The sequence below is a fragment of the Apteryx rowi genome, unplaced genomic scaffold (genome assembly GCF_003343035.1).
Source record: "Apteryx rowi isolate R43461 unplaced genomic scaffold, aptRow1 scaffold_30, whole genome shotgun sequence".
NCBI classification, from domain to species: Eukaryota; Metazoa; Chordata; class Aves; order Apterygiformes; family Apterygidae; genus Apteryx; species Apteryx rowi.
Genome location: NW_020449419.1, coordinates 3827292 through 3844541, shown reverse-complemented (window position 1 = coordinate 3844541; position 17250 = coordinate 3827292). Strand labels below are relative to the sequence as shown.

General features: G+C 37.3%; 1 protein-coding gene across 1 annotated transcript in view; it reads right to left on the bottom strand.

Moving 5' to 3' along the window:
• The window catches only part of LDB3 (LIM domain binding 3), an 80158-nt gene that overhangs the window by 16231 nt on the left and 46677 nt on the right, over positions 1 to 17250 (bottom strand). Inside the window, exons 3-4 of the mRNA XM_026069960.1 lie at positions 13531 to 13606; positions 710 to 732 (exon numbers count right to left, since the gene is read on the bottom strand). Coding sequence (XP_025925745.1) covers positions 710 to 732; positions 13531 to 13606 — 99 coding nt within the window. The remainder of the gene's footprint in view (positions 1 to 709; positions 733 to 13530; positions 13607 to 17250) is intronic.

Below are 17250 nucleotides of genomic sequence, written 5' to 3'. Positions count from 1 at the left end.
ATTTAGCTCAATCTTTTCAGCAATTTCTGGACAGCATTAATTCCAGAGACAGAAAGCAGGAATTTAGAAAGAATCCTCTGCCCTTATCACAGCAAACTGAAGATGAAAGCTGAGGATTTTGTAAATTTCCCTAACTAAAGTAGATCAATCACAATTTCAAGTCCATAGTTTTTTCTTATTTGAGCAAACTTTTTACTAATGTCAATTACTTTTTAGATCTTTTCAATACCAGTATCTAATACCAGCAAATACCGTAATGTGAATTTTAGTGGAGTAGGACTTCAAAAATTAACTTGAAAGTTAAGGCTAAAAATACATCACTAATAATATAACAAAAAAGGCTATGACTAAGACTCCCCAAATCCTGACAGCATGAAGATCACTTGAAGAGTTCAATGGAATTATACCCTGACTGTAGAGACTAAAAAATCTGAAAGTATTTGCAAGAATTGAGCAACCTCAAATTCTAACTACATTTGCAGTATTAGAATGTCACCATGAAATACTGAGCAGATGGTATTCTTAGAACAGAGCCACCAATGGATGCCAGTAGCCGTGTATGACACTTGCCATACCAGTAAGATTTTTTAAAATACTTCCACTTGCAAGCCAACACAGCAGGAACACCAGGGATCATGCTACCCCAGAAAACAAACCTTCACATACAGCGTAACACAAATACTTGGCACTATATAGAAGTGATACTAACTTGGAAGTGGTGTTGGTTATGACCTAAAAGAAGAGAAAGAGAACAAACAACATCAAAAACAGAAATTGTCAATAGTTTTTAGAGTGCAAAGGGCAAGAAGTATTTAAAAAAGTTTACTGAAACTTTTTTTTCAGACTGTCTACAAATAGCAACAGAAAGTAAATGTATGCCTGAAAACCTCAACATGATTAAGAAGGGAAAAAATTTAGGGATTATAGTTTATCCACTAGGATTTAGTAGGGTACCATGGCATTTTGGCTGAACCTTGAATGTGATTTTATTACTGTGCATCCCTGGAAGCACTTTTATCCCAGAAGTACTGTTATCAAAGTGTATGGTAGCAAAAAATAGGAGACATCTGCAGAATATATTCACATCTAAAAATAGTAAATGAATGGTAGAAATTATATTCTTCCCTCAGATACTAAATATTCAGGGATGAGTCTGTTCTCCTCAGGCTGCCCTTAGAGCGTCAGTCTTGCAAGACTGATCTTCTGGCCTTTTATGTGCTGGAGAATAGCCAAATAAAATATTCATAGATGTTTTAAATCTCAAACTAAGGTAAAAACCTTTCTACTTAACAAACTATTGGCCTAAATTTAACTGCATTTATATTATGCCAACAGTGGGGTGAGCTAGTTAATTTCAGCATAGTCATTCCCAGATTACTCAATGTGAAATGAAAAGAGGTAATCCAGTCCATGCATTCTGTGCCTTCTGGATATCCACATCAGGATATTTACTCCATTTGCTATATTCAGAGTATGAAAAAAACATACATTCATGCTACATCCCACTGCTCCATAAACAAGAATTAACTGGCTTGCACAGTAATCCCAAAGAAACACAATACAAAAACTCAAAATATAGGCCTTAGGCCAGCCAAAGCTAGGAGCAATGGAGAGATAATGTGCTCAGGCTGTAATGCCATATTATTTGCCAGTAACTCTGCTGGTTGCAAGAATAGCATTAATGGGCTATGATGTTTATTTTCGTTTAGTTTCATCAAAGCTTAGAAAATCCATTTTTTGTTATTCTTCTTGGATGAAGAGTAATTCATCACAGTATGACTAAAGAAAAAAGGAAAAGATCCCAGGATCAGTTATTAAATATCACTCCTTATTTAGCTGCACAGAATGCTGCTGATAGATCTAGGCACTGAGCCTACCAACTTGCTGCTGTAACATTTCTGGATCTGGAATTGATACACGACAGTGGACAGCAATGTTACTACTTTGAGTGACATTCGAAGTGAATTTGTCTCTTTCTGCTTTTGTCTCAGGGAACCTTTGGTATTACTGCTTCTTTTTACAAAGTCCTTCTATAATTGACTCATCCACCTGTATTTTTCATGATTAAAAATATTCTACTGAGCCAAAGCCACAGTCAAGGCTTTGCCCTTTTGCATTTCCATGGAAAAGCAATCATAGATCACTTTCTGCAGTTACTGTTCTTCAGACTCTCAGATTTGAGAATATTCTGTGAGCTATACAATTCTGAGAGCTGCATTAAGACAAATATATCAGTCTTTTACAGGAAACAGTAGAGATATATTAGGAACAAGTTGTAGCCTGTAAGCACATCAGTGATCCTATATCCATTTCAGGTATTTATAACACAGCTGGGCACTTGCTTCCAATCAAACATGGTGTAATAGTATTATATTCTGAAGTGCACTCTGATGGCTGCTGTAATCTTCTAATCCAAGTCTCTGCCTTGCACATAAAATAACATATTAAAGGTAGAAGTAGAATCCTTAAAATAGGCCTTAAAGAGAGGAACCACTTATTTGCATATAAAAATATGTTCAGAGATAAAAACATTACATGCACACACTAAGAACAAGTTGACAGCCACATGTCTCATCAAAGATTTTTTTCAATGTGACATGTACTGAAACACTCAACTTGCCCTCTCAAAGAGGTCATGCAAGTAAGAAACTCRTAACCCAAGCCACCTGGCACAGAAACACATGTGGGACAGGTATTTACTGCCTTTGACCTACAATGTGAAGTATAACTTATATTGGAATGAAAAAGAACCATATGTGAGAAGCTATGGCTTAGTCTTCATATTTATTAATACTCCTCCTTCCAGAGCTTTCAGCACATGAAGTTCTACTTTTAGCAGACCTCCTCTATATTCTTCTCCTTGGGTCTGTGATAAAGCCTTAATATTGTAAAAGTGTATCAGAGAAACAGATGCTTTGTTATTCTTTAAAAGTCAAGGAAATCCTCTCAACATTAATTCCAGCCTCCTGGCAGGATTTTCCAAAGGGTTTAGCTAAACCTCTAACAGCAATTCACATGATTAAGCTTAAATGATTTGGTTAAAAGAAAAGCAACACTGAAATATAAATATACCTTGAGATCTACCCAATTACCTGAACTCTCTTACAGCTTTAACCATATTGGTAAGTGGATGTTTATGAATGCATAATAAACCGACAGCTTTGGAGCACCATAATTTCACAATCTTTATACAGCATCTCATGTTGTACTGTATGATAAGAATGTCCAAAACAGCAAAGTCCAGAGCTGACTTCACAGAACTTACAGGGCCTTTCTTAAGCACACTTTCATATATATGCACAGTGAGATAGAAACCATCCTGGCTGATATAAAGTTTCAAGATAGTTACAGGTTATAAGAAAGAAGCCTCCCAGTCATGGATAATACTCAAATGGGAGAGGGAATGAAAGGATTATTGAACTCCGAATTTTCACTTCAAGTAAACAGAAATTTAGAATGCTCTAAACCTCAGAAGAATTATCTGAAAAGACACCTATACTTAATGGAGGTGGTTCCAAGATAAAACCTTGCTTTGTAATTCGGTGCATTGCCCTTAAACCATAAGTCTGCACTAATGGAAAACTTGAATTATATTTGGCTGTGAATGTGTACTTATACAGGAGACATAAAATGCATAGAAAAGCAGAAGAGTGAGACAGTGAAGCATTTTGTGCACCTATACTTTTTTTGCATCCCAACAATCACAGCTACATTATATAGCCCTGCCGCAACACTCTCTAGAATCAATAGAATAGTTCACATCGACTTCAGTTAGTGATGGATGCAGCTGTGTTGTGTATAATTTTAATAATAATAAATAGTCCAGAAACTGAGCCACCCAAAATATATCCCCACTACCCCAGCTCTTGCAGATGTTAGGGAGGCATGTGAGGATAGCGGGAGAAAGACAGTGAGATATACTCCCAAGAAATTTCACATATTGAAATGATTCAAAAATTAGTTTTCCTCAAGAAAGCTGTAAAYGAAGAAAGAAACATTCCGAGGTTTATTTTGCTGACCCTGCTTATTAATTGAAATTATTTTCCTTTAARCACTCATTGCCTTTCTTAATTATCCAGTGTGAGAAGGAAGTATAGGATTTGTTCAGATAAATTAATTAGGATTGTTAATGCAGAGTGCTGAAAAGAGTTATCCAAAGAGATATTATCTAAACTCTGCATGAATCATCTAAAGCATGTATATATGCTCTTTTTTGAGAATAAAATATCCTTACTTTGCTGTAACTTAAAACCCCCTGGCTTTACTCTTGCAAAGAGCTTCTGTGATGGGATATTAAGTACTAGAAAATACATGTATCTACCTCAAGTGGATTGTTTGACTTTTCTGTTTGTTTTCATGTGGCCAGGTCCTTAGTATTGAAAGTAAATTTTTTTCCCCCCACAATCATAATAAGGAATTTAGTTTTAGATAAATACAGCTTTCAAGTAAGCAAATTAGAGATTTGTTTGTAAATTAAAAAGTGAAGGTAAAAAAGTTAGGAAAACTTATTATTTCTCATTGCTTTCTCTCATGTAAGCCCTGCTGTTACATAGTCCAAGCTGCTCACTTCACACACCTACCAATAGAACAGTTAATCTGCAATATGTTAACACACTGAAAACCTTGATAGCATGGGATCAAATTATCTGGGTAGTAACTAGAGATTATTCCTTCTTATATTCAAGTTAATAACAAAGCTAACAGTACTTAGACATGACACACACAATGTTCAAACTAGAGGATTCAACAAATTGCACTTTTGACTCATCTTGCACAGGAAAGCCAATACATTAAGGAAGGAATTATAGCAGTATGCTGCAGTAGTTCAGCATGTCAGATTTGCTGGTCAAAGCAACTTCTCTTTAGGTAAGCACAAAAATCAGTTCTCTCTTATAACAGCTTCTATAATGGCCTATAGTGATATTTGGTTCTATGAGACTACACGCAGCAATCTAAATTGCTAAATGTCAAAACCCTGAGGTTATCACGGTTACTTCAGTAATAGTGTTTCTCCTCATGCTCTGGTGACTATTGCCAATCCATATTGCAATTCAGATACCAAAGACCAAGAGTTATTATGTAATGGTACTGTGTAAATCTTGTGGGGGTACTGGAAAATTTAATGATTGTTCCAGAACTTAATCGTGATTACAAGACAAATGCACAACAGGGTAGGCACTATTACATTTATTTTTCAGCAAATTCATTACTTACTGGAATATTAAACATTTTACCATGTTACCTACCCTCTAGGAAGTCCACCTTCCGAAGCCCTTCGTTTGAGACTTAATTTATGCATCTCAGCCATTTCCCTTAGAGTCTCTGCTGAGTAAAGGCCAATAGGGTTGTTATACTGCCTTGCAGGGCTCAGTTGGTGTTTAGGACTATTGCCATCAGTGAATACAGGGCTTAGTTTTGAACCTAGATTACTCTTTGCAGGTGAAATGTCAGGAGTCACAGACTGAGAGGACAAGGAAGATCTAACTGCGGTAGTCTTTAAGTAGGAGGAGCTATTTGAAAGGCTGATCTCTTGCTTGCTGAGGTAGCCTGAAAATGTTCCATTGGTTGCTAAAATACTACCCATAGGCCCAGTCGCCGTGTTAGTTAGAGGGCTGAAGGTTGTTCTGTTGCCATTGATTTCCCAAGAAGGTTCCTGTAGTAGCAAACATGCAGGCCAAGAAAAGAAAAAAAGAAAAGAGCAATCATAGAACACATGCAAAAACAATGTATCTGCAATTACAGCTTTCTAAACACATTGATAAACTTGCAATAAACAGATTAGGGGCCAGAGCACCCAGCCTTTCAGGGAACATTTAGTTCATTGTTTCAAAACAAGGGAAGCATTACATACTCAGGCATTTTTTATTGGTTTTTAGTTGAAATCGACAAATTAAAGCTTAACATTAAAAGAATGTTTGGTACTGGTCAACACCATAGCAATAATTTTATATCAAGATGACATTGTCCCATTAATTCCTGGGATAATTAAGAAACTTGTAAATGTTTTGACATCAGAATCATTTGAGATGACAATACGCAAACATAAAAGTCAATGCCATTATTATAAAAACATAATGTTTCTGAAACCACACCATACTGTTTTTCATAAGTATACTTAAGTTATTGAAGCCCACACACTGCATTGCTTTCATAGGCTCTGGTTCATGCTAATTAGGCCATGCAGCATGGTTAGCAAATAGGCTAAGAGAATTCAAGACCAGGTACTGCCCAACAGGTAGAACTCCTCTGTTTCGCTCATTTCCGCACTATTTCCACTTGACAGGATGTCTGCATGAGTATAAATATGCACACAGCACGGGTGCATGATCCTAGAGTCATGGCCCAGATAACACTTTAACCACGACAGCAGGGCATATTGTCTTAGCAGAGGTTACAGGAAGCTCTCCTGAAAATAGTTACATCTGTAAAAATTTATGCTGGTGCTCAAATAAGAAACATACTATAAAAAAAACTCATCCTGGAAAAATAATGTGATATTCTGCTTCATTTTCATAAATTATTTGCTATTAACGTAGCTTAATGAAAACGAAATAAAATTAATATCAAAGAGGAAAAATACTGCTTTTTTCAGCAACACAATGCAGAAAACAAGCAGCTGTCAAGAAAATTCAGCATAAATGCAAAAAATACAGGCCCTTCTCTCATGAGTTCTGAGGAAGTTCATTTAAAACTTCTGTGCTGATGTTGGTTAAAACACTGTACTACTGCTTCTGCCCTTCAGAGCTCAAGCTCATTCTGGTGTAACACCATCTAAGTCACTGGGAATGGAGGGTACCCAACACTTCACAGGAAGCAACGAGCACTATTTGGGTTAAATAACCTAATTTCTTTCAAGCTACCAGCAGTGTGTGGTAACTGCAGTTCTAATGTCAGTATTTTTTTAGAAGTCTGCCTACCTGCAGTAGGGACAATTTTATCAATGAGAAATACAAACTTCTCTTTCATGTGGCCATTTTATACCCTCAGTTTTCTTGTTCTTTTTTAAAGACAAATTAGAATATAAGAACATTATTTATTTTTTGGATCAGGAAAAAATGAACTCACTATTTAACCATTCCGCTTGTCAGTCTGTCTTAGTCTTGATAACACCTAACTTCTCTGTGGTTTCCTTTTTTCATGTGATCAAAACTGCTGCCAGTATCTGCATCATCTTCATCTTTTAGCACGTGGATCAGCAGTTCAGATTCTGTACATGTGTTGTCTTTGAAAAACTTTTTGCATTGTTGTATTTTGAGAGGTTGCTCGATACAGTATCAAGGAACAGAGTGAGTATAATCGATTGCAAGTTTCCTAATCCGGGGCATGATGAAAACTTTTACCGTGTTTAAAAAAGAAAAAGAAGGGTTTCAGAGGTACTCACTTCTGTGATTTTAACACAAATCTCAACAGTTAATTGTGCACTCTGAAATACTTAATGTTTTTGTCAAAGCTGCAGTTAAAGAGATAAGAGCAAATGAATAAATTAGCAAGGCCCTTAGGACCATTGAGGAAAACCAAAGAAGTTTAACTTCTAAAGGCTCAACAACTAGAAGATAAATAGGAAAATTTAATATTTATCACTTTTAACATCTCACTAATGTTTGCATCTCAAACTCAGAATTCTGAATGCTGAAACTCATCAGAATATCTTTTTAAAACAATGAATGGCTTAGTTTCAGAAGTAGCCGTTTTATCCATTACTTTTGTTTTCCAGTAATTATGTACTGTGGATAAAGCAATCTGTAGCTGAGGATCACAGAAGGATCACTTTCACCTCCTCCTGCGGACCTAGATAAACACCAAATGTCCGGATGCACAGGGTTATGCTGCCAGCGTGCTGCAGTCCAGCTCTGGGGGACGGGGACAGGCAGGGTCATTATCCTGAAGAAAGGATGGAGCCCACAACCTGGCCTCAACAAAAGCCAGGACAGCAGTGGCTGGTGGCCAGCAGGGACATTTTCCCTCCTTTGGGCTGGTACTGGTTTGATGGCCATATTTAACATCCTACACGTACATCCCCCTTGGCCTTGCATGAACTGTAAGCCTGAGAATAATCTGGAGTCTACTGGTCTTTGTTATAATTAACATCATTTCCTTGTTTGATGTTAATCTTTACTAGAAAGAGAAATATTTTATATTCTCCTCTTGGATTTTCCTATATTGCATATTTAAGTTTAGGGAGATTACATGTGAAAAAGCAAGATAATATGACCTGACTGATTATAATTAATTGCAGAAAAACCTCAAGGTCTGAGGATGTAACTAATGATAACACTAAATACATTTAGGAGATTTTGAGTCAAAGATAGGCAGAGATTTTAACAGCATTAACTGTTGCCTGAGGCTGTAGAAGTAAATAATAGTAAAAAAAATGATTTTAGGATTATTTTTAAATAAATACATTTGAAATAAATACTTCAGTCATTATATCCTGACATCAAAGACTACAAATAACTACCCTTAAGTAGCCTACTGCAAGCTTCCAAGTATCATTAAATAAGAAGAAAACAGGACTTCTCCCTAAAAATATATTTTAAAAGAGGGACAAATGCACAAGGCCATGCTCATAAATTAAGTCACCAATTGTGCAATTGAGTTTTACATGCTGGCAAAGGCGGACAAAACAAATACTGCAAAAACTAGTACAGAGGCAATAAGAGAATAAAAAGGATATGCTGGAGGTAGACTTGTGTGTCACCTTGAAAATCCTGTGGGATTCATCTAAAATTGTGTTTCCTTTCTAAACTTCATAATAAAAGAACATGCATGGAGACCTGATTATAGTATCAGTTTGAACTGCTAGTAAGAGAAATATCAGATATTTCTGTAATCAAAATGCCTTCTCATAGTTTTGGTGTTACTGGACGCTAATGGGAGGCAAAGGGAAAATTATGGGGAAGACGAACATAAGAAATGAAGGCTGATGATTCTGTCAACCTTAAAGACATGAATGGAATTTTGGTTTCACTCCTCAAACCATTTCTGGCTGGAAAAAAATAGAATACACAACAGTGACTAAATACTAGAATTCCTAGCAACCCAACAGTGCCAGCTTAGGATTCTCCATTTTGGCTTAGTATTCTCAGTAGTTCTCAGATAGGTATTTTCCCTGCATTTGGAGGGGAAAAGGGTGAAACAGAAAGTGGATAAGAGAACAGCTGTATAATTCCTTCAAAACAATTACTGTCCAATAATCAGCTTAATTCAGCTCTTCTCTGTTGTGATTTATAAAGTATTTACCATTCAGTTTATTCCTGGGAGGATATTTTAGAATAAATTACTATTCTSTTTCTTTGTAGTCTAGTGGCAAAACCAGATCAACACAGGAAAAGTCTTTCTGAAATCTGAAGGTCAGATTTCTAATAATGAACAGCAGCACGGCTCTTAGCATTGTATCACATGAAACGCAGCCAACAGTAACAAACATTCCCTTGTTTCCCATCTCTCTCTCCTCCCATTCCGCCTCATCATCTCTGTAGCTGAAAAAGCAAGCTAACATCTTAAACTATGCAAGTCTGATGCTACCCTTCAGCTGACCAGAAGAGGAGGCTCTGACACTGAGCAATGGGCCTCCTTCCTAGAGAAAGGAGCTGTCATCTTGCTGCAATCCTTATTGCTGCTTACTAGGAGGGGAAAACAGGGTTTTAATTTCCCAGTGTAATGGCAGTGAATGAGTTTAAAACTGATAAATGTAGAGGAGAGTCTCAAACATTTGGGAATAGAAGGAAGTTATGAATCAGCTCTATTTCCGTTCTGCAGTATTATGTTTTCCTTAGGAATATTTAAATTCTATGAAAGGCAAGCACCCCTTCTTACATACAGGAGAGGTAAGAAAGATGGATTTCTATAGGAAGCAACATTACCACTTTTTCAGGTCCTCTTCCTTCAATAACCTACGTTCTGTTATCTATTGCTATTGTCTTTACAGACTAGTCCAGCTTTTTGCACTTCTAGGAGAGCAATTTCAAAACTCTTTAGCTATACTGAGGAATTTAACCTCCCAACATGCTAAGGAGAACCTAAATGTTACTTTAACCTTTTTAGAAAAAAGGAAATGGAGGTACCATGGTATTAAATGACTGCTCAAAGACATCCAACAAAGAGCTTTTGGCTAAGCATGCTCTTCCATCCTATGCTTTGCTTAAGTAATCAATCATCTTTTCAGCTATTTTTGCTTAGCCATACAGGTTCCCAAATTTTGCAGGAAACAAATCATAGGCATTATGAGATCCTCACTGGGATTCTGAAATATACGTGCTCTGCAATGTTTCATAAACAGGACAACATGTAGTCATGTTATTAAAGAGGCTGTCTTTAAGACCTTTGTGCAAACGGACAGAAGCTAAAGCTATGCACTTAGCCTTAAGGCTTCAGCTGAAACATCTGGAACTGCACTAAGCCGACTCCTTACCTGTACTTGCCTAATTACATCCCCTCAAAAGTTGCAGGAGCTCAGTCTAGTGACTGATGATGGCTTAGTCTCAGTCCTTGGAGTCATGCTTACTCTTCTTCCAATTTGAATGCTTTCAGCCTCAGTTATGCCCTTCTCTTCCAATTATGCCACACCTGTGCAAAAGGTCTGACTAAAACTCACCTCAAATCAAAAACGTTTCAGCTTTCAGATTAATGTTAGAGAAGGAAAGAGTAAAACTATTTCCAATACAGCCCTGCAGCACAGCTGATCTCATACTTATGCTTGAAAAAACTGTGTCATCCATAACACTGATCAGCTCAAGAAAGTAAGGAGAGAATGCACACATTCCATTACTTATGGAATGTAGAACAATTTCTATTATGCTGAAAAACTCTGGGGTTTTTATACATTCTTTATATCCTTCAAAGGAATGTAAGTTTATTTTTTTTAAAACAGGAGAGACCATGACCACAGCAGTCCAAAAAGAAATCCATGCTTGAAAATTAGTGCAAGCTGCAATCAGATCAGCAATAATGTACAAAGGAATTTATGGCTTATACTAGACACTGAACTTGCACACGCAGTATCTTTTAGCTGACATAGCCATGCCTTTAACTTTGACCCAGGGAGAGGTAAGAAAAACTTCCGCCTGTATTTGAGGACAACACTGTAATGATTGTCAGGCAATGTAGCTGTTTGCTGTCTTTGAAAAGCAATCAAATTCATTTCATGGGCACCATGAGTTGAACACTATCAAGCTGTGATGTGGTGGAGACAGATTCTGCCTATATGTCATGGAACTCTTCATATCTACAGTGTTATTGTTACTAGACATAATAAAGGGACAAGCAAAGAAACCTTGATTTTGAAGTATATTTACTATAACCTACCTTATGGCAACGTGCCATACCGCTGTTTGTATCAGTAAAGACTTTTTATTCCATTTTTTGAGACTTCTCCTCCAGCAGTTCAATGCCTTCATCTCCTCTCAAAACACTCTCAGAGAGGAGTTCTTCTAGTTGCTGCACTCAGCAATACCTTGATTACTTTCTAACAGTTAAAATTACTCTTGTCTACTTCAGTCCTTCTTCTATTACTCAGATGCATGTCCTAGCCCAACAAGACAGAGGGCTGGCTTTTACTATTCCTATTTATTCACCTGGTCAGCAGCTCCTTTGCTCCAAAGCACAAACATCACTCCCCCTGACCTGCAAGGGTCTCTCACTCCAGCACTCTACTGCTGCCTGTTCCCTCTGGACCAAAGACCCTACTTAAGAAAGCTTTTTGAATATTTTTAGAAACCTGTTCCCCACCACAGCTAAGAGCTGCCACCATTCTCCCACAGAAAGAGTCTAGTAAATCTCCTTCCAGCTGCAAGTATTGCCTGCAGCCCATTCAGAATAGGCTACCTCCAACAGCTCCGATAAACCTTTCGTAAACACCAGTGCACACAATGCTCAAGTGCAAAACAACATGCTCTTGAGAAAAGGTTGAGCCCTTTAATCCTCATATCTCTCTGAAGGGTAATACAGGAAATGTAAAGTGACCTTTTACTTTACAGCTTTCACGTCAAAGGCATTTTTAGGATTTTTAAAAAACCTACAGTGTGTGGAGTTAACTTTTTTATAGGATAGATATTAAAGGAAGAATAGATTTCTTGTATGGTAAACAGCTGTGGATGGCTATGGTTACTACCCATTCCAAAATTGACACTTGCCAAGGGAAGGAATACAGAGTCATCAAAATCAGGTGTATAAAAGCTATTATATATCAGTGCCTGTGATGGAAGTAGGGAAATCTGTCATACCCACATAGGTATTATTGAGGGTCCCAAAAGATAGTTGGTCTTGTAAATATTGTGTGTCAGTGAATGAGTCTGAAAAGACAAGTCTACTTACAGCCTTCAAGGCAAACAGCATTCTGTGCAGTTCTTCAGGGAAAAGCAAGTTCTCTCTTCCCCTTCTTGCCCCTATTCCTTTGCTGGAGCACCAGTTTAAGTAAAAGAATGAACCATCCTTTCTCTTCTAGGAAGTTCACGGTACTATTCGATCATTCTTCCAATAACTTCCTCCCCAGATAATACTTAAAAAATCATGAGATAAGCAGAAACAACCCTGAGCAACATCAGTTCTTAATTCCTTCTTCCCTTACCAAAAAGTTTACAAGATCCCAGAGTCCCATTATTTCTGTCTCAACTAATAAATAGTCAGGCAGGTTCAATTCGAATTCGACAAAATAAAATTGAGCCAAACCATTCTCCCTAAGTGCATTCTCCTCTGTTAGCATGAAGGTATCTACAGCTGTTATAGGAATGATGTTAACCTCCTGAGATCTGAATTTGGAAGGCACAGTGTTTATAAAAAATGCCTAAAATTGATCTATAGAAATCAGAATTGCCAAAAAAACAAGAAGAAATCACCTAGTTCCCTGTATATTTTGATCTTAAGTGCTTCTTAATTATTTTATATCTTAGGAACAAAATTAGCACTTACAAAATGGATAAAATTGCAGCTGTGAAGATTTTGCCTTTTCCCAATTTATCTAATTGAATATATCAGTAATACAAATATCCTCCCAACTACTTTACCCTAAGGGTATATGCCATCTTTTAGGCATCCTTGGTCCCAGGTCCTTGGTCCAATGTCTACTGACTGATGGGAGAAGAATGCAATATGATGCAAGCTTTTCAAATGCTCTAATGTCCTCTTATCTTTTCAAGTCAGTGTCTTTTCAGTCGTAGTCAAGATTTAGACACGCTGAGACAGACAACTGTTTTTTTCCCCCGAGAATCTACAAAAGCAAATGCATGCTTTGGGAAGCTTTGTTAGCTGTTTGCAGCCTAGAGAAGAACAAAATCAAGATGACAACATTGTTCAGCCACTCAGAGTAGACTAAAATCCTGTCAGAGGACAGCTGGATGCTTTGGTTCTTCTAATCAGAAATCAGCAAAATATAGATCCATCTATACCTCGCATTATAGGCACTTTTGGTACCTGTGCATTCATTCAATGTTTACTTATTTGAGGTGGGCAAAACCGATTTTCTGTAGTAGGTATTTACCTTCACTAGGGTAGATAAAACTGATAACTTTGGCTGAGGAGAAATATGTCACATACCTTCTGGTGGGGAATTACAGGCCGGGGAGAGTCAATTCTGGGTGCTGTGGTTGGAATTGGCACTGGACGTTTAGATCTGGGAACCAAAAATAATAAAAAACATTGGTAATCAGGACTCCTATTTTTCAGATCTAATTTTAAAATTCCAGAAAATTCTGCAGGACTGAAACCTAACCATAGCCTAGACTTTTGCTAGTTATCAGAATGCTTTTTCCACCTACTCATTTGCAAAGATCTTAGATATAAGAAATAGAGTTTGATTAGGTTTCTCTGAATGATAAAAAGCACCAGTTATGGAAGCAGCCTCTGATCTGGGAGACCATCTATTTTCCAATACTTTTTGACAAACTCGATTTTCATAAAGGTCAATCAGCCACTACTATGGAAAAAATTCAGGTTTATGCTGCCCTCTGGAAAATGGCACTTAAAAGTGTCTTAAAATACAGAGACTAAATCCTGATATTGAGGCATCTCAAGATCAACTTCTTCAACAGATTATAAGTTGATATCTTAAGCTGCTGTAGCAACTGCCCTAATTTAGACTCCTCTACAGGAAGAAACCTGGGCTTCATTTTGGACAATTTATAGTTTCAACAGGAGCAGAAGATCACTAACAAGCTCACCACGCTCCCCTCCAAATGCCCTTCTTTTACCCGTTTGTAACAAGCACACGCACACAAACATTTGAAAAACAAAAACAAACCCTACCAAAATGTTTTCAAAACACTTGGTTCTCCCTTTCACAGAAATACAACATAGAAAGTGAATCAAGCACAGTGACAAATGTTAACTAAATCAATGTGACTCTAGGACGCTCAGGTAAGTAAAGATTTATTTGTGGAGGTGTTGTGAGAATCTGCATAGCATTGATCATCCCTCTGAAATCTCCTCAGTACACATGGGATTACCAGAGCAAATGAAATGAAAAATGAACTAAGAATCAAAAGAATCAAAATTAGACAAGTAATATACTGTTGCCAACTGATAGATCAGTATTATGCCTGGAATACTCATCTTTAAAAATTACATTTCAAAATTTGGACAAAGGTACAAATATGAAATAAAAATACTTAAAAGCATACAAAACTATTACTCAAGCCAAAGTGACTGTGACATTTGGAATTGCTTGCTTTAGAGAGGAAATGAATATGGGAAGACATTACAGAGGCTTAGACAATAATGAATGGTAGAAAAAGGGAAATAAAGCTACGTTCCTGGACATTAAGTGAAATTGAAAAGACAACACACATAAAATTGACAAAGGCAAACAATATTTCTTAGAGTACTTGATTAACCTGAGGTGAAACTCACTGTTAAACACCACTGAGACTATGAGATTAGTACGATTTCAGAAAGGATTAGACATTTATACAGATAATGAAAATACAAAAGCTGCTTTAGGTTGGGGAAAAAATAAGTACCAATACAGATTCTCATTTTTCATGGCACAACTTAATAACAGATTGATAGTGGAAGGCATAAGCTTTCTGTGTTAGGCTCATTATTTCTTTACTGACGGGTATATTGCACTTTCCTCTGAAATACCTAACAGTGGTATTTATCAGAGACAGAAAACTGAGCAAGACAAATGCAGGGCTCATCCACTGGGCCAATTCCTGCATTAATGCCTAGCTTCATGTTGAACTGTGTATTTAGCTTTGATTGCCACACATAAAATACCTACATAAGCAGAAATAAACATTAAAAAAAAAAAAAGGAAATTGGAAGATTTCCATATAGAAGATTGGGAAATGATGCTACTTTGGGAGATGAAAGCAAAGATGATGTAATAGATGCCCACCTCATCATGAGCTAATATGAGAATAGTTTGAAGAGGAGAAAAAGAAGAAGAGGAATTTCAAAACTGGCATTTTATTATGCAACAGGTAATTAACCTGTGAAATTTGCTGACATAATGTATTCCTGAAACAAGAGCCTAGAATACTGCAGAAGGCACCAACGTTGATATTCACAGTGGGAATATATCATAACACACTAAGACATAATTATCTGAGGAATATATATCTTCCTGTTCCAAAAACAAAAGCTAAGCACTAACTGCCTCGAACAAACTTTGCTCAGACACATTACTAAATAGTTTTCCCTCAGAAGAGGAGAGATTCCTGTATCCTTCCTCCAACCATTTTTGCTTAAAAAGGAAAATGATAAATCATATTCATGAGACAGGCATATGTATCATGAAAGATGGCAAAAAAAAAAAAGAGACAGAAAGCAATCAAGTGCAGCTCAGAACCCAGTCAGACCTGCTGAAAACTGAATGAAACAATTTATGAACAGGTAAAGATTTAGGGGGAGATTCTGATCCTGCCTCCACTGCTGATATTTTCTGGGTACACTCAGTGATTTCTATGAGGTTATTCAGGGGGACCTGAGCATAAAATCAAGACCACAGCCAGACAGGGTCCATAGTACTCTGTTCACTGAGCATGAATTTTGTGTCAAAACTGCTTAGCAATGTAAATATTCTTTGTCATTTGCAGAGGTATAGCAAACAACCACAAAACGCATCTGTCTGATGCACAAATAGAAAATATTTGTATTGCACCAAGGGTTTTATCTACTCCATCACTTCTGTTGTTTAATGTATGTCTTCTTCCTCACTCACTACCTGACCATATAAGATGACGTTAAAAAGCTATATTTATTCCACAGGTTACTGATAAGCTACATCTGTCACTCACAGTGCTATCCAACCAAGACTTTTATTTCAYGCTGACTTTGTATGAGATTTCAAGATGCCACTTTAAAACAAAGAGGTTCCTACATAACTCTGCCCTGGGTGTTCATAGCTTTGATATTTATAAACAGAATGATGAGACTTGCTAGACTTAGCATAGGTTTGCAGTGGAGAGAAGGGCAGAAAAGGTGAAGTCAATTTGCAGGAATGAAAATGTATGCAGTTGCAAAATAAAACAATTATTTACCTAAGAGCCATTATTCCTCAGGGAAACATCTGCAATTTCAGGACATTTCCTTTTCCTTCTTTTCCTTGATGAATCAAATCCTGCAGCAACACTTGTAAGTTAGGTTTTTGCTTTTCAAGTGATGAAGGCATTGTTGTGCAGGTGTTTGTCCAAGTTTACATTTTAATCTACTGACTGCAAAATTCTTTTATTCCAAACACTCAATCGTAAGCGTCACTCAGAAAGGATGGATTAAGCTCACATATTTTTGCTCTCCATGACAAAGACTGAAAGCATGCATTCAATAATTCTGTGTCTGTATGACAAGCTTTGCAGGGGACCATACCCCCCCCCCCCCGAACCTGGCAGCTCACCACAGGAGGTGAAGTCAGAAGCTTTGCCTCTGGAAGAACCCCAAGAATTTCCTGGCACCCCTGGCGGCACCACCTGCACAAGGCCTGCTCAGGGGACCAGCAGACAAGGAGATGAGATGGTTTCCACATCTCCTGAGCAGAAACCACTCTCACGCAAAATACTCCAACATTTAATTCTACAGCCTTTAGACAGGGTTCTGGGTTTTCACTGAAACAGCATAGCATCAGAAGCATCTAACAGAAAGCAGCATACTGCTGGAAAAGCAGCTAAGAAATACTGTGTGAAACGAACAGCCCCATGCTGGGAGGAGATGGGCTTTAGTTTTTGCTCTAAGTTCTCCTATTTTCATGACTATAAGAGTGGCTCCTGCCCTGCTGTAGCTACTCTTGGATTCTGTCACAGCTAATGCAGATGAACATCT